Genomic DNA, 27,868 nt, shown 5'->3' on the forward strand with positions numbered 1-27,868 from the left:
AATCTAACAAAACAAAACGATTCACAAAAAAAAAAAAAAACAGAATACGTTGGGTTCTGAAATTGTAACGGATATGAGTGATGTGCATTATAAGCTGTTTTCTTCAGACTAGAACCTCATTGAAACTACCGACTGAATCAGCATGAACACAGCCAGATTAGGTTAAAAGAGAGTCCAGAGAAGGAGTACAGCTCAGTTCCTCCTCTCTTTCACTCTTTTCTGGATCTCGGAGCTCTCTCTGTCAGAGAGCGGACTGACACACAACACGACTCCTCTGCGCGTCTGATCCACCTGCACGCTCATCATACAGCACATATCCACCAGCTCTCTTTGACAGTGCTGAATCCCTCTGTCCACCTCACCACGTCTCGCCGGGTCCTTCCGCAGCACTCGAGCCTCTGCCGCCGTGTAGCCGATGAGTTTGGTGAGCATGGCGTCGGACAGATCCACATCCAGGTACCCGGTTCCGTCTGATATGGTGGCCCCGAGTTTCCACACGCCACTACTACAGCGCAAACTTCCTACTAGCGTCACGATGAAAGCCTGCAGTCGTAAAACCTGAGCTCTGGCGGGCGGCCAGGGGCCACCCTGTAGCATGCAGAGGTACGGTGGTGTAGGCGCATCTCGTTCGCAACCAGAAGATCCTGCTGTGTTTGAAGAGGATCTTGTAACAGATGTGTGAGGAACTTCATTTAAGGTTCTGCTTTGCTTGGCGTGGCTAAGCAGATTCCTAGAGTGTAAAGTTTGGCTTGGTTCTCTAGTTTTGTGTTGGTTGGGTAAGTTTGCATCAGGTTCCTCTACTGTGTTTGCAACAGACGCATCAGGAACTTCATTTAAGCTTCTGCTGTTAAGCATAGTGCTGGAGTGAAAACTTATAAGGCTTGGTTCTTCTGTGTTGGGCTGGATCACATCAGGGTGCTTGATTTCAGAGTGTTCCCGCCTGCTTGGCATGACTTCTGAATCTATCGGGGACATCACACTGTCCAGCTCCTCTAACGGGATGTCATCAAAGTCCTCGTCCACCGCATTTTGTGGAACGCCATCAAAATCGTCTGGAATGCTTCTGAAGTCATCATCTGGAATTTCATCCATATCCCAGTCGTCTTCTCTGGAAACGGGCGTCGCTTGAGGACGGGGTTGCGATTGAGGTGGTCTGAAGGAGGCTACTGAAGCCATGCTGTGGTAGCCGCTGTCAGCTACCTGATGATCTACTGGAGCCTCTACGCTGGCCAGGAGCTCCTGGTCATCCAGTTCCTCATCTTCTGGATGGTTCTCCTCAGGCAAACCGAGTGTCCCGCTAAGCACTCTGCTCTGAGAGTAAATCTCCAAGAGCTGTTCCACCTCTCCACCCAACACCTTCACATTCTCTGCTTTCAAGAGCAACACCCCGAGACGGACGACGATAGGACCGACTAGCTGTAGCTTCGTCCCGGGGGGCAGGTTGGTGCTTAAGGTCGGGATGGGCCGGTATTCCATACCCTCCAGACTCTGCACTCCATCCGTGAGCTGCAACATCAACATACGCGTGGGCTTGGCCTCCCACGGCCGCTGCGTCTCTGGCGTAACCGCCGAGACTTGATCATTGGAGCAGTCTGTGCCCCGAATACGCTGCAGCTGCGTGTAGGCAGGCTGGCTGACGTCTAGCAGCGAGTCCATCTGAAGACTGTAACAGCTGGTTAGTTCTGTTTTCTGTGCCTCGGATATTCTTTCGGGGAGCACCGGGTGGGACAGATCTCGCAGGTCAGTCAGCAGCCATTGCTCCAGGACGCGCTGATTCAGCAGCGACTGAGGCACGGGTTCGCTGTCTGCTTCCTCCTTTATCCAGTTCACGCAAGCGTCCAGCCAGGCGTGAGGGACCTGGATGTGCCATTGAGAACGCAGCCATGCCTGGGTAACCTGGACTTCCCCCACTGACATCCTCTCACTGTCCCGAACACTACAGCTTCAACTATTAAACACAGAAAGAGGCAAATGTGTATTAAAGATTTAAGAATTAAGTAAAGACTTTTTAAACTAAAAATACTTTACTAAAAAACAGTAATCTTGTAAAATATTATTACCATTTAAAATAATGGTTTTCTATTTTAATATACTTTAAAATAGAATTTATTTCTCTGATGCAAAGCTGAATTTTCAGCATCATTACTCCTGTCTTCAGTGTCACATGATCTTTCAGAAATCATTCTAGTATACTGATTTATTATCAATATTGCAATAGCAGACAGCAAAAATTTCCCCAATATTGATAATAAATCAGTATATTAGACTGATTTCTGAAAGATCATTTAATATATGATAATGATGCTGAAAATTCAGCTTTGCATCAGAGAAATAAATTACATTTTAAAATATACTAAAATAGAAAAACATTATTTTAAATTGCAATAACATTTACGATATTGGTGTTTTTTTCTGTATTTCTGATCAAATAAATGCAGCCATGATAAGCATGAGACTTATTTAAAACACATGAAAAATCTTACTGATCCCAAACTTTTGAACTGCAGTGCACACACACACACACACATAAATTTTGTTGCAATATGTAGATAATAGTGATCATTAAATTGGTTTTATATAATTTCCAAATAAAAGGCAAACTATACAAACTGCAACTTGCTACAATGTATGTATTACACACTACACTATACTATTTACCAGTGCTGGGTAAAATACTCTAAAAAAGTAATTAATTACTAGCTACTACTAATTACATCTTCAACAGTGCAATTACGGTACTAGTTACTTTCTCTAAAATGTATTGGAATACTTATTACTGATGTGTAAATCCCATATCAACCTCGACCAGCTGAACAATACAAGCACAGACATGCAACTACTATTTTAATTCTTTCAAATTAATTACATAAAATTGCATAAATTGACCAAAGTATTTAAAGGAATAACTTAACATTAAAAACATGCATTTTAATATTAGATGTTAAATTCTGATGTTAAGTACACTACTGCTTTATATAATATTTTTAATAGTGTTTAATGCAATTGTATCGGAAGTCACTAATTACATACAGAAAAAGTAAGAGCAATGCCTTACTTTACTTTTACATTGGAAAAGTAATTAAATTACAGTAACTAATTACTTCGTAATGTCTTTCAGTACACCCAAGTCTGTTATTTATGAATTTTTTTTGATTAGATTATTTAGCGTTGAATTATTGTTTAGAAATGTATTATATTACACACAAGTCTGCCAGAAGCACTAGACTTGTAGTGGGCGGTTTTTGTCGGGTGTGAATGACAACGCGTAAAATTGCAGACACTGTAGACGTGAGAGTGATATTTATTTATTTATTTATTTAATTCTAATAAAATACTTTAACTTTCATTGGGCTGTAAGAAAAACATTCGTGGCAGCCCCCTTAGCCCACTTCGGCCTAACCGCCCCTCATTTAAAGTGAATCACTGCGCGTGCAGCTGCACGGTGCCTACACTGAGAACGACACTTCGCCCTAATGAGTGTACTGGAGTCATAACCTACACTAATTTACTGATATTAATACTTCATTGAGTAACTTGCAAATAAACATCACAGTCGCCACATGTCAAAAACAAAAAAAAACAAAAGAAAAACCTGCGCTCTGCGACACATCAAATACTCGTGCTGGCTAATCATAAAAAGTGTTCTTAAAAGATTGACGTTTCTTTTGACCAATGATTGTCCGTGACACTTCTGGCGTCTCGGCTCTGCTGCGGTTTGGACCAATCAGAGCGCGTTTCTTTCGGTGAGGGAGGCGCTTTCATTGGTCCGCGTTCCAGCGGGGCTGGAAAGATTTTGTGCGTCATTGTTGTTGCGAAGTGGGAGGACGACGGGAACAGTTCGGTAGATACATTTCCTGACACAAAAATCATCTTATTATTGTTTCTACGCAGTTAACCAGTGTGTTCCGGTGTGAAACAGGTTCAAAATCTAAATTATTGAGGTACAGTTCGCGCACACGGTCGCAATGTTTTCTTTGCTCGATAGGTAGCTTCAGCTCTATTAGCTTGAGGAAGCTAGCAACACTAATCATCTTCTGTGATCTCCACAGTTGCTATCCCTCCTGTGGCTTTTATTTTTGTATTTATTTAATTATTATTTTAATAATAATTAAAGTATCGTTGGTGAAAAAACAAACAAACATACTTTATGGTAGATAGCTAGCTCGTTAGCTCTCTGAAAGTGTCCGTTGTTAATTAGCCAGCCAGGCAGCAGACCCAGTAACGTTACAGAAAGATGGCGACTAACGAATTCTTTTGACTGTAATCAGACACAGCGAGCTTCCTATCTCCACAACAACGATAGGAATCATTTGGCGAATAGTTTGAACACCCACATGCGCTTGTGCTGCACACAGTGCTGTCTAGGAAGGCAGCGCAATAGCGTTTGAGACACAACCCAAGTGTAGCTTGTTTTCCAGTACTTTTGAGTGTACTTGCATTTCAGTACAACTACCAGAACATGCAGTTTCAGTTCTTGTTTTGTTTTATAACTCATTATAAAGTGTTTTGCTCCAGTCATGCTCTGTAGAGAAAGAGCACTGTTCATCACTAAAATGATTACACACAAAAGCTTGGAACTAGCATCCTATCAGGTTATGTAATGCATTCATTCATGCACTGTTTGTTATTCCCTTAGATATCCATTTGGAGAGAGGACTGTACATCTCGGCTAGTTCTAGATAGATAATGGAGCTAGAAAATGACCCACAGGAAGAGGAGACTTTCAGCAGCAAAGAGAGCAATGGTGAGGTCCAGTGATGTCTCTGTCTGGTTTCCTGCTTTCATCCATGCATATGTTTAAAGCACCTTGTAATGTAACAAACTACGAAAGAAAGATCTGTCACTACTTCTGTTTCACGGCAAAATTGCGAATGAGTTTGAATGTCGTTTCAGGCAAGCGCTCTGCTGAGGAGACGGAGGAGGACAAGCCTCATAAGCGATCCCGAAATTCTGACGACATGGTGGAGCTCAGAATCCTGCTACAGAGCAAAGTAAGTGGCTGATTTTCCCGTCGCTTCCGAATAGCTGTGCCTCAGTGCTGACTGGCTCTTCTCTCCAGAACGCCGGAGCGGTGATCGGAAAGGGTGGGAAGAATATTAAAGCCCTGCGCACAGACGTGAGTACTCTTGTGTTTAGTTTGCACATGCTCACTCTTTCCATGCACACAATCTGTGGTAGGTGGAGCTCACATGTCTAGAACTGGGTTGTATTTTAATGTTTGTATTAAAACCAGCAGAACACTTTAAACTCATCATCTCAGTCCAAGGGAAAAAAATAGATTTTGTGGAACCAAGGCAGTTTGTGTGCTTTGTAGCATAAACACCCCACATGTTACTGTACTCTTTAGTAAATTGAAGAGTATATGACTCAAGTAGTATTTGGCCTGTTTGGTCTTGTATATATTCTCATAATCTGTTCCTCTCCTGTTCTCCATTCTCCTCCAACACTATGAGAATTGAAAGTCACACTAAAAGTGTTTCCAATTAAAAAATGTATTCCTCTTCCACTCCCTCTCCCCTTTTCCCTGTTTTTTTGTTTTGTATTTTTCTGTTCATTTTTGGCCAATTCCCATATTCCGGATCGACTCGTACCGCCCACCTGCGTTGCCGCCTGACCTCCTGACTCCCTGGTTGGCCACACCCAAAATCGCGCCCTTCCTATTGGGCGGCTTACTTGATTGACATCCGTGTGCTTGATTGCTCGGGGGGCTTGGCCCCGCCCCCTGCAGTACAATGCCACTGTGTCTGTCCCAGACAGCAGTGGGCCCGAGCGGTACGTGCCACTCAGATACTCCAACCTCCAAGTCATATCAGCTCTGTTACTGCCAATATCAGAACTGTTTTAACATCCTTCATGTACAAACTACTCCCTTACTGCCATGAAACATGAGAATCAATATTAATTTTAAAATGCTGTCTTGCTATGTTCAAATGCCTTTTCTGTCATGTAAGGAGGCCCTTTCCCACCCTTTCCCCTCTCCTACGACAGAAACATTCTCTGAAGTAGCTTTTTTGTACCTTTGGGAAATGTTCTTCCTCCACAGTTCTCATTTGTAAGGTTTCTTGCTAATACAAGGCTGAATTTATTGAGGGTGAAGGGGCAGTGTAAATTCCATTTCTCCCTTTTGTCCGTTGTATTGTTTGACCTTTGAACTTTACTCCACTCCCGGTGTGTTCATCTGTCTCTGCTCTTCTCTGCTGGATCTGGAGCTCCTGCTTCATTCTTGTTCATTGTCTCTGTCTCTCTCTGCACTTTGTCACCCTTCTATCAGTTTTAACCTCCCTCTGCCACTCTGCAAATCTGACCTTCCCTGTATCTTGACATTTCAGCAACGGGAAGGAGCTTCAGTTTGTTTTTCTTTGTTTTCCTGTGTTCTCCACTCCCCTTTGACAAAGGAGTGCATGACTCCATGACTCTCTTCGGGGTCTGTTGTTCCCTCGCCTCACTGATAAATGCACTAACAAAAGCACTGATGGTACTGTTTGTATGTCTAATATCGGTTCTCTTCTCTCCTCTCGCTGAATGCGATTCGTTACATTGACAGAATCCTCAGCATAAGTGCAGATATTCCCACGGTAGCTGAGATATTGCTGAAGGTCATACCTACTCTGGAAGAGGTGAGGTGTTTTTTTTTTTATTTTTTTTTTTTTCCAAAATTCAAATATGAGTCATCAAAAAAAAAAAAAAAAAATTAAATTGTTTGTTCACTATTGAAGTATGACTTTTAAAAATGATTAATTTTATTAAAAAAAAATATAAACCTTAAGTATAAAATGTTTACAAAAATGTTTTTTTAAAAATGTAATTATAATATATTCTTCCCAATTTTTTTTTTTTTTTTTTTCAAAATATATTCCACACAGAGTTCTACATGTGCAGTGGTTAAAACAATGCTTCCAAAAGACCCCTACCGAAAATTTTCAGTATGAATACATGGACCCTTACACTCCTTATATATAAAATGATAAATTTTAGACCCAATTTTTGTTTAAGTTTTTTTTTTTAAATATGACCAGTGTATACATAAAAAAAGAAAAAGTAAAAAAGAAAAAACACAACCAGTGTATGTATATTTGTGTGTGTGTGTGCATTTGAGTGACACATTTGATTCTCCTCTCTGATTGGTTGGACAGTATCAGCATCATAACGGTGTGGACTTTGACTGCGAGCTGAGGATGCTCATCCATCAGAGTCTAGCTGGGAGCATCATTGGCGTGAAGGGCGCTAAGATTAAGGAACTCCGTGAAGTAAGACATTGATGAGAATTTAAACTATATAAATTATGACTTTCCTGTGCTGATCCAAATCTTTTTTTCCTCTCTTCCAGAGCACCCAGACCACCATCAAGCTCTTTCAGGAGTGCTGTCCTCAGTCCACTGACCGCGTGGTGCTCGTGGGGGGGAAAGCGGAGCGGGTGGTGCAGTGCATTAAGACCATGCTGGAGCTCATTGTGGAGGTCAGATTGAGAGTTTGACAGCGCTGTGTGTCCAGGTGTCATTAGACATGTTTCTCATGAACTCTCTCTGTCTCTCCAGGCTCCCATTAAAGGTCGAGCTCAGCAGTACGACCCTAACTTTTACGATGAGACGTATGACTATGGTGGCTTCAGTATGATGCATGAAGATCGGGGCCGTCGGCCAATGGGAGGCTTCTCCTCGAGGGGGCGTGGCAGCGGTGGAGGCTTCGATCGAATGCCCCCCAGCGGGGGTCGTGGCGGTCACCACATGCAAAACAGGAGAGACTACGATGACATGAGCCCACGCAGGGGCCCCCCTCCAGCCCAGAGAGGGGGAAGAGGAGGGAGTCGCCCTCACCGAAGCATGCCCATGGGACCCCCACACCACAGGAGAGGGTGAGACACTTAGAGATACCTCTGCTACATTTAAATATGAATGCTGGAATAGACCACACAAATTTTGCTCAATTTATTCCCCTCTGATTTGCCGGCTAGACGAGTCGATGCTAGTTGCCAAAGTCAAAAAACTGATTATTAAACTGAAGTTATTGTTAGATGACCGTTTATGGATGCTGTATGTCTCTTTACCTGTACAGTGATGATCAGTACTCCTACAGCTCCCAGCGTGGCCACATGGAAGAACGGCGGCAGTAAGTTCTTTATAAGTTTTCTCTGGTTATCAGTCATGTTGGGTTTGTATCGTGTTTTTGTAGGATGTGATATTGGCTTATTGTCGTATTACTTTTTTCTCCAGCGGGGAAAGACGAGGGCGCAATGATCGTTATGGAGGCAGCATGGTCAGTATTCAGTCTCTTTGTTCAGTTTCAAGTCGTGACTCACAAAACTAGATCTTTTAAAAACCACGGGTCACGTTACATTAAGTCACCATGACGTCAAAATTGGCAATCCTTATTTTTTGGAATATTGGAGTGTTTATTATAAATTACTGTTTACTTCATTTAAAGAAAAAGACATGCCCTTATAATATTTAATCAAAATCAAATCATCATTCAATCAATATTGAGTTTATATTTCATAATTTTGACTTTTTGTGAGATAAGCTCAATTGCAAGATATAAACACTTTTTTTTTTACTCAAATTGTGAGATATAAACTTGCAATTGCAAGAAAAAATGTCAGAATTGTAAGATTCAGTGACGGAAACAAGCTTCCATAATTTTAGTTTAGTATATGTCACAATGTGAAAGACTGTCGCAACTTTAAGAAAAAATTTTTCCTTAATAGCATCCAATGCTGCAGCAGTTTAAGTGTTCCCGGGTAACTGATGATGATTGAGTAGATGGTTGCCATGGAAATAAAGGGATGGACACATTGTTTTCATTTGTGTTTGAGGTTGTTGATTCTCACTTTTCTGTTCTCTTCTCTCTCACAGAACGATGGATATGGTAAGTTTGTCTTTAAATGCATATTTACTTTTCTGCATTCAATTTTCATTTATTTATTTATTCATTCAATGCTGTTAAGGGGTGGATTCATCTTACATTTTTAGTTTAAAAGAAAGTTTGTGTTTGTCAATGCAAATGAAGTACAGATTATTTTGCATGATGATAATGAATTCAACTAAATGGAGACACTTGTTGACATTAAAAAGGTGATCAAAAGAGGGACCCAGTTAACACAATTTGTCTTCATCACCATTTCATTTTACTTTTCTCTAATCAGACAGCAGTCCATCTTGGGATTCCTCTTATCAGTCTGGTAAGTATGCCATCTTGTTGTTAAAACTGGCCAACTTGAAAACCCCTCAGTTGTAAATCTCCCGTTATGTCATGGTGTCTCAGGTGGAAGGAGTAGTTACACCGAAGGTCCTGTGATCACCACACAAGTGACCATTCCTAAAGATGTGAGTAAATCGCTCCTGGATTGCTACGCTTTACACCTGACACACACGTGTTTACGTCCCTCTGCTGTGATTCTCAGCTGGCGGGATCCATCATCGGTAAAGGCGGTCAGAGGATCAAGCAGATTCGGCATGAGTCCGGAGCCTCGATCAAAATCGACGAGCCCCTGCAGGGTTCAGAGGACCGCATCATCACCATCACCGGGACCCAAGACCAGATCCAGAACGCTCAGTACCTGTTACAGAACAGGTGTGTGACACATTCACTGACTTCGGCAGTTAAGTCGATGCTGAAATTACAAAACGTAACGATTCTAGCCTGATCCGGTTTCCAGTGAGTTTTGCAGCATTGAGTATTGTAGCCAGTCATAAGCGAACCGTCTTTGTGTCTCTGTAGTTTGTGTTGATCGTCTCTCCCACACCTTCTGTTCTCCAGCGCTCTACACCTCTTGGGACGCCAGAACTGACCAGCCCACGTTTCTCAGGATGTCCATCCAGCTGCGGGACTGACCCTGTCTGTCACCTTCATAGGAGTGAATCCTAGAATCGTACGAGCCCGAGCCCTCTGATTGTCCTTGATTGTGGATTCTTTCTTTTGCTTTGTTTTTATAAATATTCATTTTATATGGGCCAACTGTCACTTCACAGAAATCTTGGATGAGCAGGTGACTGCCGTTCAGCGGGACATTGTTGTTCTTTTCCCTTTTGGAGTGAATGTTTTGAGAGTTATGAAGCTTTTCCTCTATTAAAAACGCTTGATCCAGAATGTACACAGTCACACAACAATTATCATTTTTTCATTTTTACACTTCTCTTGTTTTTTTTTGAGTGTTCTAAAACGAAATGTAAATATCCAGTGATTACTGTGGACTTCTGAATATATCCTTCACACTCTGTGTTCTGTGTGTGTAATGTTTTATCCTCAGAAATACAGATACTATTTTCACCAGGTACTGAAGGCTTGCAGTACTTTTTTGTATGTGTTTTTTTCCTCCTGTCTGTTGCTGGGTTTTTAAAATCTAGTGTTTAAAAATTTGCTCTACCTCTAGAATTTTTTTGTAGGTCTCCCATCCTAAAAGAAGGCCCACTATCAATGTTTTTTTTTTTAATAAAGAAGAGAAGAAAACAGAAGTGGATTTGAAGTTTTAGACTATATTTGTGCCAGAGCAGGACGATAATTCTCACGCTCCTATTCTTGGTTTTATTTTTTCTTATCTTTATTTTTTTACTCAAATTGTCTCTAATGTTCTCCAGCAAGGCACATTTGTAGAGTTTGTCATTTGTCTGAAATAAAAGAATTACCATTTTTTCCAGTGTGGTTTGATTATTAAATAATGTCAGTACTGCATAATGAAACTCATCTTGTCTTGACAAACTCATTCATTAATAATTACCAGCAGTATTAGGCCTGCTTCACAAATGTGTTTAATCATTATATGTGTTTGTGCATTTGTCCAAATAAGAGTTTTTGCGTTGTAGCAAACCACAGGCTTTGGTGGAATGGTTTTTTAACATTTTTTTTTAACCATTATATGTGTTTGTGCATTGCTTAATTATTTTCTGTATGCAAAATATCATCATTTTTTTTCATCAGTTTTGATTATAGGGACACATGTAAATAATACGTCCAGATGCAGTATTTTCACATCTATTCTGAGATTAATTATAATTCTCTAGAATGGCCATTCAGTGCACTTTGGCATCAGCCTCAGACGGTTTTGCACTTTGGTCGACAGTAATCTTGATGGCTTTACACCTTGTTTATGATAAAGAGAACTTTATCAGCTTTATCGTTTTGTCTGATAGTTTTTGACCCAATATGGAGAAAATCTACTTTTTACGTGTCTATTTATTTATTTACATGTTTATCTGGTATTTTTAATATGCTTAAAGTCCCCCTGACAGCCAGAAACTGTCTTGAGACTTAATATAATTTTGAACAACATAAGCCCTACTTCTTGTATCACTTGCTGTTTTATTTCGTTACAAATTTGCATGATACATTATCAATTAAATGTCCAAATCAATAATGTCTGGCGTATGGTCCACGGTATATACTCGTTTACAAAATATAATGCAAACGGAATATTATTATTATTATTATTATTATTATTATTATTTTATGATCTTTAAATTTGATTTGCTTTAACGCTTTGCAACTTTTCTGTAAAGCGTATGTTTGCGCATTTTCTGCGCATCTGTAGTCACCTTGAAGTCAGAAGGGCCAGACACACAATCCGCTCGACGCGCTACAGATGCGAGTTTATTAGCAATAAATCAAGCGGAAGAAAGTCGCTCGCGCAACACGGATATTAAAGGACAAAGCGCGTATGTATTTTCACATCATCGTTATGTAATATGTGTTTTACGTACAAGGAGAAAAGCCTGTAATATCTGCAGTTGATGTGCAACTCAGTGTACTTTGAGCAGACTCTCTCTCTCTCTCTCTCTCTCTCTCTCTCTCTCACACACACACACATATATATATATGTAATACACACACACAGAGCATTGACTACGAACGAGCATTACAGCGGCTCTGAAAATTAAAGTTAGATTGCTTGATTACATTTACAGAGACTTTCAGTTGCGTGGCGATTTTTGGACAAAGACTTTTCAGTAAGTACAGTTTAACGAGTCACGTGACAATGCAAGTTTCGAGAGAAACACCATTACAACTGTTAGAAAATTGTCATAAAATTAGTAAAATATCATTAACATTTTTAATGCATCATTTGATTGAAAATGACTTAATAAACACACACACACACAAAGATGGAGTAGTATAGGCCTATTATTAATCAATTTTTGTAGTATACTGCAGTATGCACCTTTTATGCTACCACAAAATGCACTATATAATGAAACTCATCTTGTCTGGACAAACTCATTCATTAATAATTAAAAACATATACCAGCAGTATTAGGCCTGCTTCACAAAAGTGTTTAATCATTATATGTGTTTGTGCATTTGTCCATATAAGAGTTTTTGTGTTATAGCAAACAGGCTTTGGTGGAATGTGGAAATAATGTAACCACAGAGTCTCCATGGCCCTAAAACAGGCTTAATTTTCTGTATGCAAAATATCATATTTTTTTTCATATTTTGATTATAGGGTGACATATCGTCCAGATCTTTTTCACATCTGTCTGAGATTAATTATAATTCTCTAGAATGCACTTCAGAATCTCGCCAGAAGTATTAAGTCAATGAATACTGAATTCGGACATACTAGTCTTTTCACATACTTGGTGTAGTATGCCTAGTGTTTTTCACCCACTATATAGTAGGGATGTGTGCATATTCAGATGCAGCCTGTGTACTGTATCCCACGATGCAATGCAATTAAAATGTGCATAATGAGGTCATGTGACCTTTCACGCCGTTTGTTTTAATAGTATGCAGTACTGTGCACTATGCAAGCAGTTTGGAAGCATTTAATTCTCAACCACATTTCTACTCGTTCAGAAACTGATGGAGAAGCCACTGTCCCCCCGAGAGTCCGGTCAGTTTGTGGCCGAGCGCAGTCGAGATGTGTTCGTGGATGAAGATGGGGTTAAGCGTGTGGCGCAGATGATCTACGAGCTCCGGGACAGCGAGGAGTTCACAGCCAGCGGCTGGAAGATGATGAATCCTCTGGCCCCTTCGCCAGACTCGGACGAAGCCATCAACTGGGTGTTTGTGACAGACACCATGAACTTCTCCTTCTGGCCGGAGAGGGAGGAGGAGCAGTGTGAGGTGCTGTGTAGAGGAAACACCTACCGAGGGTACATGTCTCTCTGTGCTGCTGTGACCAGAGCTATGGACGAAGGTGACCAAATGTATCTCTCTGAATCATTCTGCTTTTCATTTATATGGACTGTGAATGTTTAAGGGTATGATATGTGTGTGATGTCTTTATTTAGGAGTGCCCATTACAAACCCTACCTACTTCTCTCAGATCAGTGAGGCCGAGCTGGCGAAAGTCCTGCGCTCAGACAGCGGTACTCCCATGCCGATGCTGCGAGAGCGTCACCAGGCCCTCACGGAGGCCGGACGGGTGCTCGCGGAGCACGGGGGATCCTTCCGGAAATTCATGAGTCACTGTGAGAATGATGCAGAGAAGATGGTGAAGTACATTGTGGAGAACATACCGTCATACAGAGACGAAGCCACGTACGAGGTGAAAATATTCACTTATGATTTCAGTTTAGCCTTTTAAAGGCAGGGTGATTTGGATCAAAAACATTTATTATTGTAATATTATGCGGTTTGTACTGTAATGTTTTCTCGCCGGTGAATGAGACATAATCTGACAGTGCTGCATTCAATCCTCCACTAACACCGTCTCTCATCGTATCACCGGTTAGCCTCTGGTCATGTGTTTTGGAGGAGGCGGGGCTTTGGAGAGTGATTTGCAGGAAGTGTGGACTTTCTGAGTTAGCTTGCTATTGCTAGTCGCTTTGAAATCGCCTGCCCTGTCTTTAAAGGATGGGTTTAGATTAAAACTAGCTAAGCTCTCAGATGCACTTTTGAGTCCTTGTGAAAAATAAGTGTGCTTGATTGTAATGAATGTGCAAAAATAATATGAAATAAAAGGCCACTTAAGTGTACTTATAGAGAGACACTTTCATGGTGGTTTCTTAACACTCGAGTAGACTTTCAAAAAGGCAGTTTGTTATATTGTCAAATTAAAATATTATCATGTTTTAAATTATGTTTGAAAGAACTTTTGTTTGTTGTGCTTGAAAGAAGTGCACTTGTTTTGATGTGCTGACTAACACACTAAAGCACGTCAAGTACTTGATTATAATTTTAACTTAAGTGTGTTATTTAAATATCTAGAGGACTTATATTTTAAATGTACTGAATTGCAACATCGTTACAGATTTGTAATTACAGATAGAATACATATTTAAATTCATAATATTTAAATATCTAGAGGACTTATATTTTAAATGTACTGAATTGCAACAATAAAACGGTTCTCAATTCCAGTCCAGATTCCAAAAATTAAACACTTTTATACTAAAACACAATAATATTATATTACGTTTTAAAAAACTCATAATCTGACTACAGTTACTTTTTTATTGATTACATGATAACATATTCACACAACAGAAATAAATTTCATCTTTTCTAAAATATCCTACCGTTTATATACGTTCACACAAAGAGCAGTCACTAGTCAAAGTCAAGTTATTTCTTTTTTACATTTAATGCAGGGATTCATAAACGTTTATTTTTCGGAAGGGCTCTCACCTCCTGATTTTGTTGATGTTGTAGGGTAAGAGGATCTCGTTTTATAAGAGAGCTCAGATCCTTGTGGCAGACTTCTGGGGCATCATGGAGGCACGAGGGGAGGGACACATCCCTAACCTGGACTACCTGACCATGTTCGCAGACTACAGGGTGCCACAAGGCCTCGTGCATCTTGGCGCTTTACGCTACTCTGATGCCCTTATGGAGACATTGAAAAAGGGTTTGTTGCACCTTTTTGATAAAACTGATGTAAAACACTACAATTTAGATCTTTTTTTGTTTTGTTTTTTTGCGTGACAGTAATAAAAAATTAGAAAATGTGCTAAATAGGCATAAAAATACCACCATTAAAATACGTTTATGTTTTTTAAACAAAATATGCTTTAATATTCTAATGTAGGAATATAATATGTATACATTTAATATTATATTTTTATACTTTTTATTCAATTGTTGGGTGGAATATGGATTTCTTGACAGGTGTAATGACAGACAGGTAATCTCTTCAGTATTGTTGTAGTGATTGTTAGCTCTTTGGCAGGTGAACTGTTGAGCTCAGGTGAGAGGAGAGAGCTGGAGATCAGGGGCTGCTCCATCTGGTGTGTGGAGAGGATCCGGCAGCATCTGTGGAAGCTTGTGGAGGAGAGAGACGGGAAGAGCTGCCACATCAACTCTGCCCTAATTGACTTTTACCTGTGGCCATATGCTAAAAAACACCACAGCGAAATGGCACACATCCCGATACATCACACACGCTGCATCTACTATTGACAAGAACAAAGTTCTTTTTTGTATCACGCTGTTTATACCGTCAAATAAAGTTATGAAAATGAGGTGATGTACATCTGGTATAAATTCTTCTGTTAAAATGAGGTGAACATGGTCTTTATGAACAGTGTTGGGGTTAACGCAGAGTTACACAAGTTGCGTAATCAGATTACTTTTCTCAAACTAGTAAATGAAACATTGCTCTTTGGCCATTAGATGATTATTTCATTGACCAGAAGAGGCTGATGAATGGTTGTTTCCTCTCACAACCCCATTCTTGCATCACAAAAATTATTGTGCTTTGTTTCGGAAAGTATCATTTGCACATTTACAGGTGCATCTCAATAAATTAGAATGTCGTGGAAAAGTTCATTTATTTCAGCATTTTTTGGTCTCTTGTTTCTCATTTTCCTCTTGACAGTACCTCATAGATTCTCTCTGGGGTCCAGGTCTGGTGAGTTTGCTGGCCAGTCAGGGACACCAACACCATGGTCATTTAACCAACTTTTTCTGCTTTCGGCAGTGTGGGCAGGTGCCAAATCCTGCTGGAAAATGAAATCAGCATCTTCAAAAAGCTGGTCAGCAGTATGGAGCATAAAGTGCTCGAAATTTTCATGGTAAACGGGTGCAGTGACTTTGGTTTTCAAAAAACACAATGGACCAACACCAGCAGATGACATTGCGCCCCAAATCATCACAGACTGTGGAAACTTAACACTGGACTTCAAGCAACTTGGGCTATGAGCTCCTCCACCCTTCCTCCAGACTCTAGGACCTTGGTTTCCAAATGAAATACAAAACTTGCTCTCATCTGAAAAGAGGACTTTGGACCACTGGGCAACAGTCCAGTTCTTCTTCTCCTTAGCCCAGGTAAGATTCCTCTGATGTTGTCTGTGGTTCAGGAGTGGCTTAACAAGAGGAAAACGACAACTGTAGCCAAATTCCTTGACACGTCTGTGTGTGGTGGCTCTTGATGCCTTGACCCCAGCCTCAGTCCATTCCTTGTGAAGTTCACTCAAATTATTGAATCAAATTTTGCTTGACAATCCTCAGAAGTCTGCAGTTCTCTCGGTTGGTTGTGCATCTTTTTCTTCCACACTTTTTCCTTCCACTCAACCTTCGGTTAACATGTTTGGATACAGCACTCTGTGAACAGCCAGCTTCTTTGGCAATGAATGTTTGTGGCTTACCCTCCTTGTGAATGATGTCAATGATCGTCTTCTGGTCAGATCAGCAGTGTTCCCCATGATTGTGTAGCCTAGTGAACCAAACTGAGAGGCTCAGGAACCTTTGCAGGTGTTTTGATTTGATTTGATTTGATTAGCTGATTGGCATGTCACCATATTGTAATTTGTTGAGAATCTAATTTGTTGTGAATTGGTGGGTTTTTGTTAAATGTGAGCCAAAATCATCACAATTAAAAGAACCAAAAGACTTAAACTACTTCAGTCTGTGTGCATTAAATTTATTTAATACACAAGTTTCACAATTTGAGTTGAATTACTGAAATAAATGAACTTTTCCCTGACATTCTAATTTATTGAGATGCACCTGTATGCACTCATAATGGGAGCAAATTCCACTAAACCCATTTCAATGAATGTCTTATACACTCTCCGTTCTCTCTTAAAAGGATAGTTCACCCCAAAAATGACAATTCTGTCATCATTTACTCACCCTCATGTTGTTCCAAACCTGTATGAGTTTCTTTCTTCTGCTGAACACAAAAGAAGATATTTTGAAGAATGCTGGGAACCAAACAGTCGACAGAAGCCATTGAATTTCACAGAATGGATATATATATATATATATATATATATATATATATATATATATATATATATATATATATATATATATATATATATACAGTTTCAAAAGTTTACAGAGAAATTTACAAGTTCATAGTATTTCCAGATTTCCCTAACTTTCCCAAATTTTCACTCCGGTTTACAGAATGAAGCCCCCGTCACTGGGGCAGTACCTTTTCAAAAGGTACATGTTTGTTTTGGTACCTTAAGTATACGTATTGGTTCTTAAAGTGTATGTATCAGAACCTAATAGGTACAAAAGTGTAACTTTTGAAAAGGTACCGCCCCAGCGACAGCTTTTGTACCTTTATTCCTGAGATTGCTGGCAAGAGGATATGGAGGAGGAGATGCTCAGCAGGTACATAGATCAGTGCAGAGCTGTGCACCATGTCTATCATACAAAACCTAGACTGACCGAGATGTAAGAAGGTGTTTCTCCTGCATGTGATGTGGATGGACTGACTGACTGAGGTCCCCTCTCTAATGAAAACACATGAGCAAGCAGTCTTTATCTTCTTTCTTCACGGTTAGGTTGCACGCCCCAACCTGATGGGAATGTAGGGCCTTTCCACGCGCCTGCAAGGAAACTTGAGAAAAACAGAGAGAAGACTCACTCACAGAACAGAAAAAAAGAGAACAGACGTTGCCGTCTTAACTCCAACTTATCTCTATATAAATTAAAATAATGAGGGAGTGTCTTTCTCTGAGAGGATGGAAGAAAAATACAGTGACACAGAAAGACTGAAAACACTGACACATAACATGGGGAGAAACAAAGGCAGCATTTGAGGTTTGATGGTTTACTAGGGTAAAACTAGGGTGATTAAAAGTGTGAACAGCGAGAACTATGAGTAGGCTACTGTCCAGTATACCGACGATACAACATCTTTTTAAAACGCTTTTGACCATTTATAGACCAGAATGACGCTAATGGGCGGGGTTTTGACGTGAACGGCGTTTCTAATTGGTTAGCTCGATTTAAACGTCATCTGTTTTAACTTTTTGCGCATAATAAAGTTTCTCATTGCAATAAATAAATAATAATAATAATACTAAAAGTTTCTCATTGCAATTATTCAGGCGTACATTATTTTCCACACCGGTATCTATTGCTTTTCTCGTCGTTAATTAGGATCACAGTCATTGTGATTACTGGATAATAATAATAATAATAATAATAATTTAATAGGGCTATGTAAATTTCTGCGCCACGTACTATGTATGCCAAGTATTTACTTTTATAAAATTAAATAATTATTAGTTTTCTGATACAAATATCTGATGCGACTGAACTGATAGTTGTCTTCCTGAGCCGCAGAGCGCCACCTGGAGTGAGAACTCCTCCATAAACCCGGAATCGGTTATTATCTGACCGCATTTTCCACCCAATGACCGCTTCGAAGCCTTTGTGTCCTTTCAGGCCGCCATACTCTCGTCTGTGTGTGCTCGCAGCTTCTACTTGCACAAAGCTGAGGATACTGATAGTCCTAAACAGGTGAAAGTTTGTTTGGTTCAGTTCGTGTTCGGGTTTAAAAAGTTGCACGAGACGAGCTGAAGATCATGAAACACGTTCAGGACAAATGACCGCAACAGCACGCGTTTGTTACTTGTGTTCAGCACTGACGAGCTAAAAAAAAGTCGAAGCTAGCGACATTCAGGGTATCAAATACAACCGAAGTAACGTTATATACGAGTGCTTTAGAAAAGCCTAAATGTGGAAGCTGCTCTTCAGCAAGCGCTGCGTCCGCCAATACAGCAACAGTCGGTTATTTAATACACAACTCTACAGCGAACAGATTTGTGATTTACAGAGCAAATCAAAGCTGGTTTTATTTGTTTTCTGTCAGGTCATTATATGCATGTGCAAGTTTCCCTCTGTGTCTGTTTAGCACTGATTTTTGAACGCTATGGCCGTGATTGAGTGCTGAATCAGGCGTGATGTGTCGATCGTGTGCTCGGCAGGTTCAGGATGGCATCGGCGGTGATCTCGGTGCCCACCACGGCGTCCCGCTTCGCTCTGCTGCAGGTCGACTCGGATTCGGAGTCTGATTCGGATGCGGGGAAGCCGAAGGCGGGTCGTGGAGCAGGGAAGCCTCGCTCGGGGAAATCTCCCAGCGGGAAGAACAACCAGAGTAACGACAAAAAGAAAGAGAAGAGAAGACGAAAGAAGGAACAGCAGCAGAGTGAAGCCAATGAGGTGAAAGATCATCCATTGTTATGTCTATATGTATGTGTATATATGTCTATGTCTGTGTGTTTTTTATTTTCTATTTCTATCTATCTATCTATCTATCTATCTATCTATCTATCTATCTATCTATCTATCTATCTATCTATCTGCCTGTCTGTATCTATCTGTTTTTTTTGTTTTTTTTTGCAGGTTTTATGCACAATTATTTATTACAGAGAAATCTATCTATCTATCTATCTCTCTCTCTCTCTCTCTATCTATCTATCTATCTATCTATCTATCTCTCTGTCTGTATCTATCTATCTATCTATCTATCTATCTATCTCTCTGTCTCTCTGTCTGCCTGTCTGTATCTATCTATCTATCTATCTATCTATCTATCTATCTATCTATCTATCTATCTATCTATCTATCTATCTATCTCTCTCTCTGTAACTATCTATCTATCTATCTATCTATCTATCTATCTATCTATCTATCTATCTATCTCTCTCTCTCTGTCTGTCTGTCTGTCTGTCTGTTCATCTATCTGTCTGTCTGTCTAAGCTGCTTATTTTGCATTTTAGGCTAATTTTGACCACAAAGTATGTGCTTTCTGCAAGTTTTATTTATTTATTTTTGTTGTGGTGGGTTGTGATTGAAGATGGTTGTTTGATGATGTGTGTTTAATAATTTGTGCATTATACCTTGTTATAAAGTGCACACAAACAGCATTACTTTGTTTTAACATGTATATAGTTAGTATGTGAGTACCTTGAAACCAATAACGGTGTCTCTTTTGAAAATTGGCGATAATAGCGCTCTGCTCTAGTCCAAGTTGTTCTTGGCTAAAGTAGCGGCGTGTGACTAGTAACCAGAATAGCTCACAACGCCCTCTGTTGGTGGAAGTAATCTTTATTTTGAATGTGCTTTAAAACGGGAACTTTTCCGGGGACAGGACACCAAAAACCGGGAAAATGAGAACGTCTGGTCACCCTAATCTAACAGTGTTAGAGTAACGCATTACCTGTGGCATGTCTTTCTGTAATTCTGTATGTAATTCTATCTGTCCTTTTATATATCTGTCATTCTTTCTGATACTGATTCTGTCATCTACCTGTTGTTTTGTATTTTGTTTTCTCTAACTGTGTACCTGTCTGTCCATCCGTCTGTCGTTCTAAGCAGTTGGGGCCAATGTTTGTTTCTGGATCTAGCACTGATGATGATGATCAGGCGTGTTGTGCTAGTTCTGTTTTGGGTAAAGCATCAGCTAAATGCCTGCTAACAAAGAGTGTTTGTCGTTACACACTGCAGCTCAGAAGTCTTGCTTTTAAGAAGATCCCTCAGAAGTCAGCAGCACCTCCCTCCACACTCACGCTGCAGGATTTAGCCAATGATCTGATCACCCCGGCAGCGGTCCAGCGCGGCTCCAAGCCCCAGGAGAGCTGGCAGGAGTGGAAACAGAGAGATGAACAGGTAAACCTCAGAATCTGACTGTCACATGGCCCATTTCTCTCCTGCTTCATGCGAACATGTCTATCTATCTGTTTGTGTTCGTGTTTAACATGTTTGTGCTCGTCCCAGCTGACCAGTGACTTGTATGAGGCGGATCTGGAGAAGGCCTTGATGCTCAGTAAATTGGAATTGGAGCAACATAAAAAGGTACCATATCTGGAGAAGATGGAGATAAATGACTCTGTCATGTTGTGCCAAGTTAAAAGTAAAATCACATATTCAAGTATTTCATTTACAAAAAAAAAAAAAAAAATGAATAATTCACACATACATTCAGGTTTGTTATTTCACAAACTGAACTTTGTCCTTGTCTTCTCATAAAAAGGTCAAATTATCTAATATTTTAAGGAGCCCAGGATCCAGTAGGGTACATTTTTTAAAGATTAAAGAAAATAATATAAGATAATAAAATATTATGCTTAACTATTTAAATTAGAGAGGAAGTTTCAAGATGTTTTTTTTTTTTATATATATATATTAATATTTTTCACATCATACATCCTAAATGCCTTAATGCACCCCCCCCCCCCCAAAAAAAAAAAATACGAATCAATACACAATTCAATAGAAAATTAAATCAAAACACAGGACTAAAATGAGTGTCATGTCATTGCCCAAAATATCTTCATGGAACATGATCTTTACTTAATATCCTAATGATTTTTGGCATAAAAGAAAAATTGGTCATTGTGGCCCATACAATGTATTTTTGGCTATTGCTACAAATATACCCCAGCGACTTAAGACTGGTTTTGTGCTCCAGGATCACAAATGAAAAACTAATGTTAAACTGAGAAGATATAGAAATAACATGAAGTACATCACAAATATATATGTGCTTTCTTTATGCTGCACACACACAGGCTACTATAACGAAGGCTTCATTTAGATCCTAGTTAGCTCATTCTCAAATGAAACAATATTTTTCCCTGACATGATGATTTGTGTACCATCTATCTACCACATGATTATCCACGGGGCTGTGCACGTCCTCCTGAAGCACGTCAGCGGAGTGTGTACATTGTACACCTGTGGATGAAATGTTTATTGCTTATATTTTGAAAGAAAATACTTCAAATGTGACAGTAAAGACAATTATAATGTTACAAAACAAAAAAAATCTAATAAATATAGTTTAGTTTGAACTTTCTATTCATAAAATAATCCTAAAAAAATGTATCACGGTTTTCAGCGGTGATAATAGTTCTGCTCATAAGTTTACACACCCCTTGCAGAATATGCAAAATATTAATTTGAACAAAATAGGAGGGATCTCAAAAATTGCATGTTTTTTTTTTTTTTTTTTTTTTTTTTAACTACTGTCCTGAATAAGCCAAAACAAAATAACTGAAAATAACTTTTATTTCAGTAACAAGGATGTTTTCAGTTCTGAAACTTACAGGATATTCTTAAAGTACAATGACCTCTAATATATCAAAAGCTCAAATGAAAGTTGATTTCTCAATTTTATTTCTGATATATGAAAGTTTCAAGTTATTGTTATTGTACAATGACCTCTAGTTGTTGATGAGTCCCTTGTTTGTCCCGAGCGGTTAAACTGCCCGCTGTTCTTCAGGTAAAAATCCTCCAGGTCCTGCATATATTCCTTGGTTTTAATATCTTTTCATTACAGTACAATGACCTCTAATATATCAAAAGTTCAGTTGATTTTTTATTTCTCCAGCCTACTGTTCATATCTCCACACTGCCAAAACCTCAATGTGCTACATGTTCATACTTGTGGAGGTTCATTTCTTGCTTTTTAAAGTGTAGTGACGAGTGTAACTACTCCCTCTTGTGGTTACAGTGAGATGCTGGAATCAAGAGGTCTTTAATAAATTGGTATAATGTGATGCAGTTGATAGTGCAACCATATTGTGCAATAATATCAGCTATTGCAATCATATTTTTTTTTTCCCAACAAGGCAGTACATGCTCTTTAATGTGTAATGTTATAATCTCTCAGATGCTGAAAGAACAGAGACGGCATCACCCAAAGCAAAAGCAGGAGGAAAGAAGGACAGGAAGAAGAATCAGCAGGGGAAGGACAAACGAGTCACTGTGTCTCTTAAAGACTTCCAGCAGGAGGGTGAGAACACTGGGGTCTTATCATCAGAGACCAATCACTGTTACTGTACTGCTGCTCTGACCGACTCTCTCTCTTACAGATCAGCTGAACAAGAAGCCTGAGAGAGAGGTGAGCGATCGATATGGACATACAAGCTCAGGCTGCTCTGAGGAACTGAAACACTCAGAGGGCCACAAGGACATACTAAAGAAATTTTGAAAGAAAAATTGTTTTACAACATGTATTTGGAAGGCGGTCAATGTGCTAACTTAAGATCATGTTTAATGCGTTAACAAAATGAATACATTTGATGTCCCATGTTCTAAAAACTAGTCTTAGATGATAACGTTTTACTTAAAAAAAAATAATAAATAAAAAAAATAAAAATAAATAAATAAATATATAAATTTAAAAAAAAAAAATTAGTTACATCTTATATTAATCAAATAGTGAGTTAAAAAAAGATACAGTAATTTTAATACAGAATAAATGTTCTCCAGATAATATTGCAATTATTAATTTTTATTATTTATTATTATTTCTTTGTCTTTGGCACAATGAAATACATTTTTAGAATTATTATACAATCTTTTATAATATGATAAATGATAGAATGATGTATATTAATATATTTATAATTTATATATATTAATTTTGGAAACGTTGTCTTTGTAAATTCAAATTACTCTGTATAAATCTTACATAGTGTTATTGTAGTATTATTTATATACTGTTGTAGTATTTAATAGTTTGAATTAGCTTTTTTGTATATTTTAATTTTAATTGTAGTTTTATTAATTTTGTGCTTTTCTTTGTTTTTATTAGCTTTTATTTATATTTTATTTTTATATTTCTATTTAGCCTAAATTAATATTTAAGGTTTAGTAATTTAGCAATAGTGCTTAAGTTTAAAGGGATAGTTCCCCCAAAAATGAAAATTATCCCATGATCACCCTCAAGCTATCCTGGGTGTATGTGACTTTCTTCTTTCAGATGAATACAGTTGTAGTTATATTAAATAATGTAATGGCTCTTCCAAGCTTTATAATGGCAGTGAATGGGTGTTGGTGCTCCACACAGTTCATGAGTGGTGATTTGTTTTGCTCTCTCCACTGCGCTTTCGTGTTCGTCACTTCTCACCGGAGCTTACGCTACGTCCTACATCATCAGCTAGACGCCCCTCTCTCGTGAAGGCGCGTACATCAGTCAGCGGAAGCTAGAGATTACGGTTCATCATGTGTTTTTTTTTTTTTTTTTTTTTTTCAGATCATTTGACAAATTCTCGGTTTTTACGATTTTTAACTTGTTAAAGGGATAGTTCACCCAAAAATGAAAATTGTCATTAATGACTCACCCTCATGTCGTTCCAAACCCGTAAGACCTCCGTTCATCTTCAGAACACAGTTCGAGAGCTTTCTGTCCCTCCATTGAAAATGTATGTACGGTATACTGTCCACGTCCAGGAAGGTAATAAAAACATCATCAAAGTAGTCCATGTGACATCAGAGGGTTCGTTAGAATTTACTGAAGCATCGAAAATACATTTTGGTCCAAAAATAACAAAAATTACGACTTGGAAATTAAGACCTGGAAGAGAAGACAATGCTGAATAAAGTCGTTATTTTTGGACCAAAATGTATTTTCAATGCTTCAAATTCTAACTGACCCTCTGATGTCACATGGACTACTTTGATGATGGTTTTATTACCTTTCTGGACATGGACAGTAGAAGATGAACGGAGGTCTTACGGGTTTGGAACGGCATGAGGGTGAGTCATTGACATAATTTTAATATTTGGGTGAACTAACCCTTTAACTTGAAAATGTAACTACAACATGATTCAATTAACTTTTTCTTTATTAATCCTCTAGTTAAAGAAAATTATATTCCAAGTGCACCACACATGAAGTAAAATTGTTTTTTCCGTGTAAACATGGACGCGTTTGACTGTTGCGCTCGCAGCTCTCGCAGAGTCTCATGCATCAAACACAATTTTAAAAATGTGGCGCTCAAGTTAAAAGAAGATCAACTCAACTTCCATCGTCCTGCATTTTTTTCCTATTCCACTGTCGCCGACATGCGGTTGGATCATTATTTTCTCTTTACTGTTATAATTGCCATATTGTCAAAGTGTCTAATTCTAAAGTTTGGTAATATTTCTATTCAAAATCGTGGTTACTCGATTTATAAAAAATATCCCTCTACCTCTGGAGCCGTGTGGAGTAGTGTTATGATGGATGGACGCAGTTTATTGGACTTCAAAATCTCAGCGCCCATTCACTGCCATTATAAAGCTTGCAAGAGCCAGGACGTAATTTAATGTAACTCTGATTGTATTAATCTGAAAGAAGAAAGTCATAAACACGTAGGATGAGTAAATCATGGGTTCATTTTCATTTTTGGGTGAACTATCCCTTTAAACTTACTTTAATGTACTTGCAAAGGTAACATTTCTTATTATTTAAGTTTTTCATGTAATATTCCTTTTATTTCATTTCAACTTGATTCAATTTGAGTTAATAATAATGCATTTTAGAATATGCATATTTTTTTAATGAGCATCTTTATTTTTGTTTTTGTTTTTATTTTAATTTTATTTCATTTAATGCTAGCATTTAATCATATATTTCATCATAATGGCATATAAAAGCCTCTGCTAATTGGATAAATGTATAGTTAGCGAATATGCATATTTTTTTAATGAGCATTTTGAGCATATAAGCATATAAATTTAGTTTTCTTTACGTTTTAGGAAGGGGGTTCCTTGGCATGAAAACGTTTGTGGGTTTTCAAACCCCTTCATGATTTCTGCTTGTGATAAAGCATCATACAGTGTGTCACATGCTGATGATTTGCAGCTTCATCTTCCTGCTTTTTCTTTGAAGCCTGTGAATCCAGCGCTGTGTGAAGACAAGTTTTTCAACCAGCTGGAGGACGATGTGAGCCGGATCGTCCAGCGTGACAAGCGCAGAGAGCAGTACAGCAACAGCGCCGGCCACGAGGTCAACACCTCCTCTGAGCAGGAGCAGGTCAGACACTGCTTCACTCGTCTTGAGCCAGATACGAGAGAGAGAGAGAGAGAAAACACTCAGAAATGTGCTGGATGTGTACATGGCTGTTGTACCGCAGTGTAGAATGAAGCTCAGTCTATCACTGAAACTCTTCTTCTTGTTTTCTTTCTTAAAACCCCCAGGACGTGAGAACTGAGCAGTTAAAATATGAACTGGAAAAAAAAGACCAGGAAATTGTAAAGCTGAAAAAGACAATTTCACAATGGGAGGTAAGATGTTGTGTTGTTTCTTGTTAGAGTTGTAAAGATCATTTGGATATGCAATAGACATTTGTTTTTTAATGAATGCATATTTTTGAAAAGTGTCGATACTAATTACAGTATTAAGGCTGATTTTAATTTTTGTCATAAGGAAATACATTTTGTCTAATTTTGGATTATTAAGGTGATAAACAACTGTTTTGATGTTCTGCTGGAATGTCTTTTTGTCCGATGCTCAATGAATGCATATTTTTGAAAAGTGTCGATACTAGTGTTTACTAAGTGTCTTTTTCCAGGAAAGATATAAGGAAGTGAAGGCCAGAAACAATCAGCTGCTTAAAATGCTTCAACAGGGAGAGAGTGAGTGCAGAATATCACACACACACCTGACATACTGCAGCCTGGCATTCATTCTTGGTATTTATTCAGCTGTCTTTATGTTCAGTGAAGGACAAAGCTGAAATCCTGCTGCAGGTGGAGGAGCTCCAGAACATTAAAGAAGAGCTGTCCTCGCAGGTGTGTGTCTGCTCATCCACTCATTCACTGGATACACCAGCTTTAGCCTCAAGCAAGTGTTGTGTTGCTGTGATATTTTTGCGGAACAAAATGTGTTTCCTCTTTCCAGGTGACACAATTACACACCGCTCTGGAGCAAGAGAGGTCAAAAGTGAAGGGCCTGCAGTCAGAGCAACCCAAACATCAGGTACAAAACATCCAAACCTGCTGGGACTGTCACAATGACATAGAATTTGTGTGTGTGTATACACACACATAATATGTGTGTGTGTATATATATATGTATATATATATGTATATATATGTATATGTGTATAATATATATATATATATATATAGTATATATATATATTATATATATATATATATATACATTATATAATGTAATGTGTGTGTGTGTGTGTGTGTGTGTGTGTATAATGTGTGTGTGTATATATATGCACTAATCAAGTTTTCTTTGCATTACAGTAATTTACTATTCAAATAGAGATTTTTTTTTCTGCAGATATAGAATTTTATATATATATTTTATGAGCATAACATTGGTTCAGTTTAAGAAATCCTACAGCAAAGAACAAACGTGACATCAGCAGTATCTTAATTCATTTATTTATTTATTTTCAGGGGAACCGGAAGGGTAAAAAAGCATCAGATGGGGACGGATGAAGATGCACGTTGGAGGACAGACAGCTTGAATGTTTCAGCTCTTTTGTCAAGCTGCTCATGTCTTTAATGTCTGTTGGAAACCCCACACACTCTTCACCGAACTTACACCATCACACACACATTCTCCTGCTTATTGCTGCGTCCTTCTGTTCCCCTGATCAGTGACTCGTGAGAAGTTCTGTGTCTACACTGTAGAATAAATCTCTGCATTATGAATCAAAGGCGTACAATCCTGAGTTCTTTTCAATAAAGATGCTAATCTACTTTTTCAAAGTGTGTTGGTTGTTTATGCATGAAGGTTTATGATGTTATTTCATTCTCGCCAAGTATGTTTTTAAGCAATGAATGTATTCAGTGTTCAGTCCGTTTACTTCACTCAGATTCATAGTATTTAGAGCAGGACAGACTTGATGACGAAAGCAGTGATTAAATTAAGAGGTTATGCTTGAAACTGACACGTTCTGTCACTTTACACCTGATCTAATTACACTTTATAATTCATGTTCATATGAATGCTAGC

The 27,868-nt window shown here is 38.7% G+C and overlaps 4 protein-coding genes across 15 annotated transcripts; 3 read left to right on the forward strand and 1 right to left on the reverse strand.

The window, feature by feature from the left end:
• LOC122145959 (recQ-mediated genome instability protein 1-like) lies at positions 1 to 4,163 on the reverse strand. 3 transcript variants are annotated; one of them, XM_042762815.1, is made up of 2 exons: positions 4,145 to 4,163; positions 1 to 1,948 (listed from the first exon to the last, which is right to left on the reverse strand). In XM_042762815.1, exon 2 carries the CDS (start codon positions 1,915 to 1,917, stop codon positions 193 to 195), a length of 1,725 nt encoding a protein of 574 aa, XP_042618749.1. In that variant the 5' UTR covers positions 1,918 to 1,948; positions 4,145 to 4,163; the 3' UTR covers positions 1 to 192. The 3 variants fall into 3 exon arrangements, with proteins under 3 accessions (XP_042618749.1, XP_042618750.1, XP_042618748.1); XM_042762816.1 differs by lacking the exon at positions 4,145 to 4,163 and adding an exon at positions 3,593 to 3,611; XM_042762814.1 differs by lacking the exon at positions 4,145 to 4,163 and adding an exon at positions 3,415 to 3,586 and having other exon boundaries at positions 3 to 1,949.
• On the forward strand, positions 3,695 to 10,626 carry LOC109081231 (heterogeneous nuclear ribonucleoprotein K-like). 7 transcript variants are annotated; one of them, XM_042762819.1, is made up of 17 exons: positions 3,785 to 3,941; positions 4,637 to 4,744; positions 4,894 to 4,991; positions 5,060 to 5,116; positions 5,729 to 5,772; positions 6,545 to 6,617; positions 6,864 to 6,923; positions 7,134 to 7,247; positions 7,328 to 7,456; positions 7,536 to 7,852; positions 8,053 to 8,106; positions 8,211 to 8,253; positions 8,850 to 8,862; positions 9,140 to 9,175; positions 9,259 to 9,320; positions 9,398 to 9,567; positions 9,754 to 10,626. In XM_042762819.1, exons 2-17 carry the CDS (start codon positions 4,687 to 4,689, stop codon positions 9,782 to 9,784), a joined length of 1,359 nt encoding a protein of 452 aa, XP_042618753.1. In that variant the 5' UTR covers positions 3,785 to 3,941; positions 4,637 to 4,686; the 3' UTR covers positions 9,785 to 10,626. The 7 variants fall into 7 exon arrangements, with proteins under 7 accessions (XP_042618752.1, XP_042618751.1, XP_042618753.1 ...); XM_042762818.1 differs by having other exon boundaries at positions 3,695 to 3,841; positions 9,259 to 9,567; XM_042762817.1 differs by having other exon boundaries at positions 3,784 to 3,941; positions 9,259 to 9,567.
• An 889-nt stretch (positions 10,627 to 11,515) lies between these two features.
• Positions 11,516 to 15,395, forward strand: ca8h9orf64 (chromosome A8 C9orf64 homolog). 3 transcript variants are annotated; one of them, XM_042762821.1, is made up of 6 exons: positions 11,540 to 11,645; positions 11,895 to 11,936; positions 12,787 to 13,129; positions 13,224 to 13,480; positions 14,587 to 14,782; positions 15,104 to 15,395. In XM_042762821.1, exons 3-6 carry the CDS (start codon positions 12,793 to 12,795, stop codon positions 15,331 to 15,333), a joined length of 1,020 nt encoding a protein of 339 aa, XP_042618755.1. In that variant the 5' UTR covers positions 11,540 to 11,645; positions 11,895 to 11,936; positions 12,787 to 12,792; the 3' UTR covers positions 15,334 to 15,395. The 3 variants fall into 3 exon arrangements, with proteins under 3 accessions (XP_018951775.1, XP_042618755.1, XP_042618756.1); XM_019096230.2 differs by lacking the exon at positions 11,895 to 11,936 and having other exon boundaries at positions 11,516 to 11,645; XM_042762822.1 differs by lacking the exon at positions 11,540 to 11,645 and having other exon boundaries at positions 11,818 to 11,936.
• Positions 15,396 to 18,481: 3,086 nt separating this feature from the next.
• gkap1 (G kinase anchoring protein 1) lies at positions 18,482 to 27,611 on the forward strand. Of its 2 annotated transcripts, none has more exons than XM_042762824.1 (12): positions 18,482 to 18,636; positions 19,104 to 19,338; positions 20,626 to 20,787; positions 20,896 to 20,973; positions 22,792 to 22,915; positions 22,995 to 23,023; positions 25,781 to 25,924; positions 26,089 to 26,175; positions 26,463 to 26,526; positions 26,612 to 26,682; positions 26,792 to 26,869; positions 27,307 to 27,611. In XM_042762824.1, exons 1-12 carry the CDS (start codon positions 18,530 to 18,532, stop codon positions 27,346 to 27,348), a joined length of 1,221 nt encoding a protein of 406 aa, XP_042618758.1. In that variant the 5' UTR covers positions 18,482 to 18,529; the 3' UTR covers positions 27,349 to 27,611. The 2 variants fall into 2 exon arrangements, with proteins under 2 accessions (XP_042618758.1, XP_042618759.1); XM_042762825.1 differs by lacking the exon at positions 18,482 to 18,636 and adding an exon at positions 18,664 to 18,988.
• The last annotated feature ends 257 nt before the right edge of the window (positions 27,612 to 27,868 follow it).

This window comes from Cyprinus carpio, chromosome A8 (assembly GCF_018340385.1).
Source record: "Cyprinus carpio isolate SPL01 chromosome A8, ASM1834038v1, whole genome shotgun sequence".
NCBI lineage: Eukaryota > Metazoa > Chordata > Actinopteri > Cypriniformes > Cyprinidae > Cyprinus > Cyprinus carpio.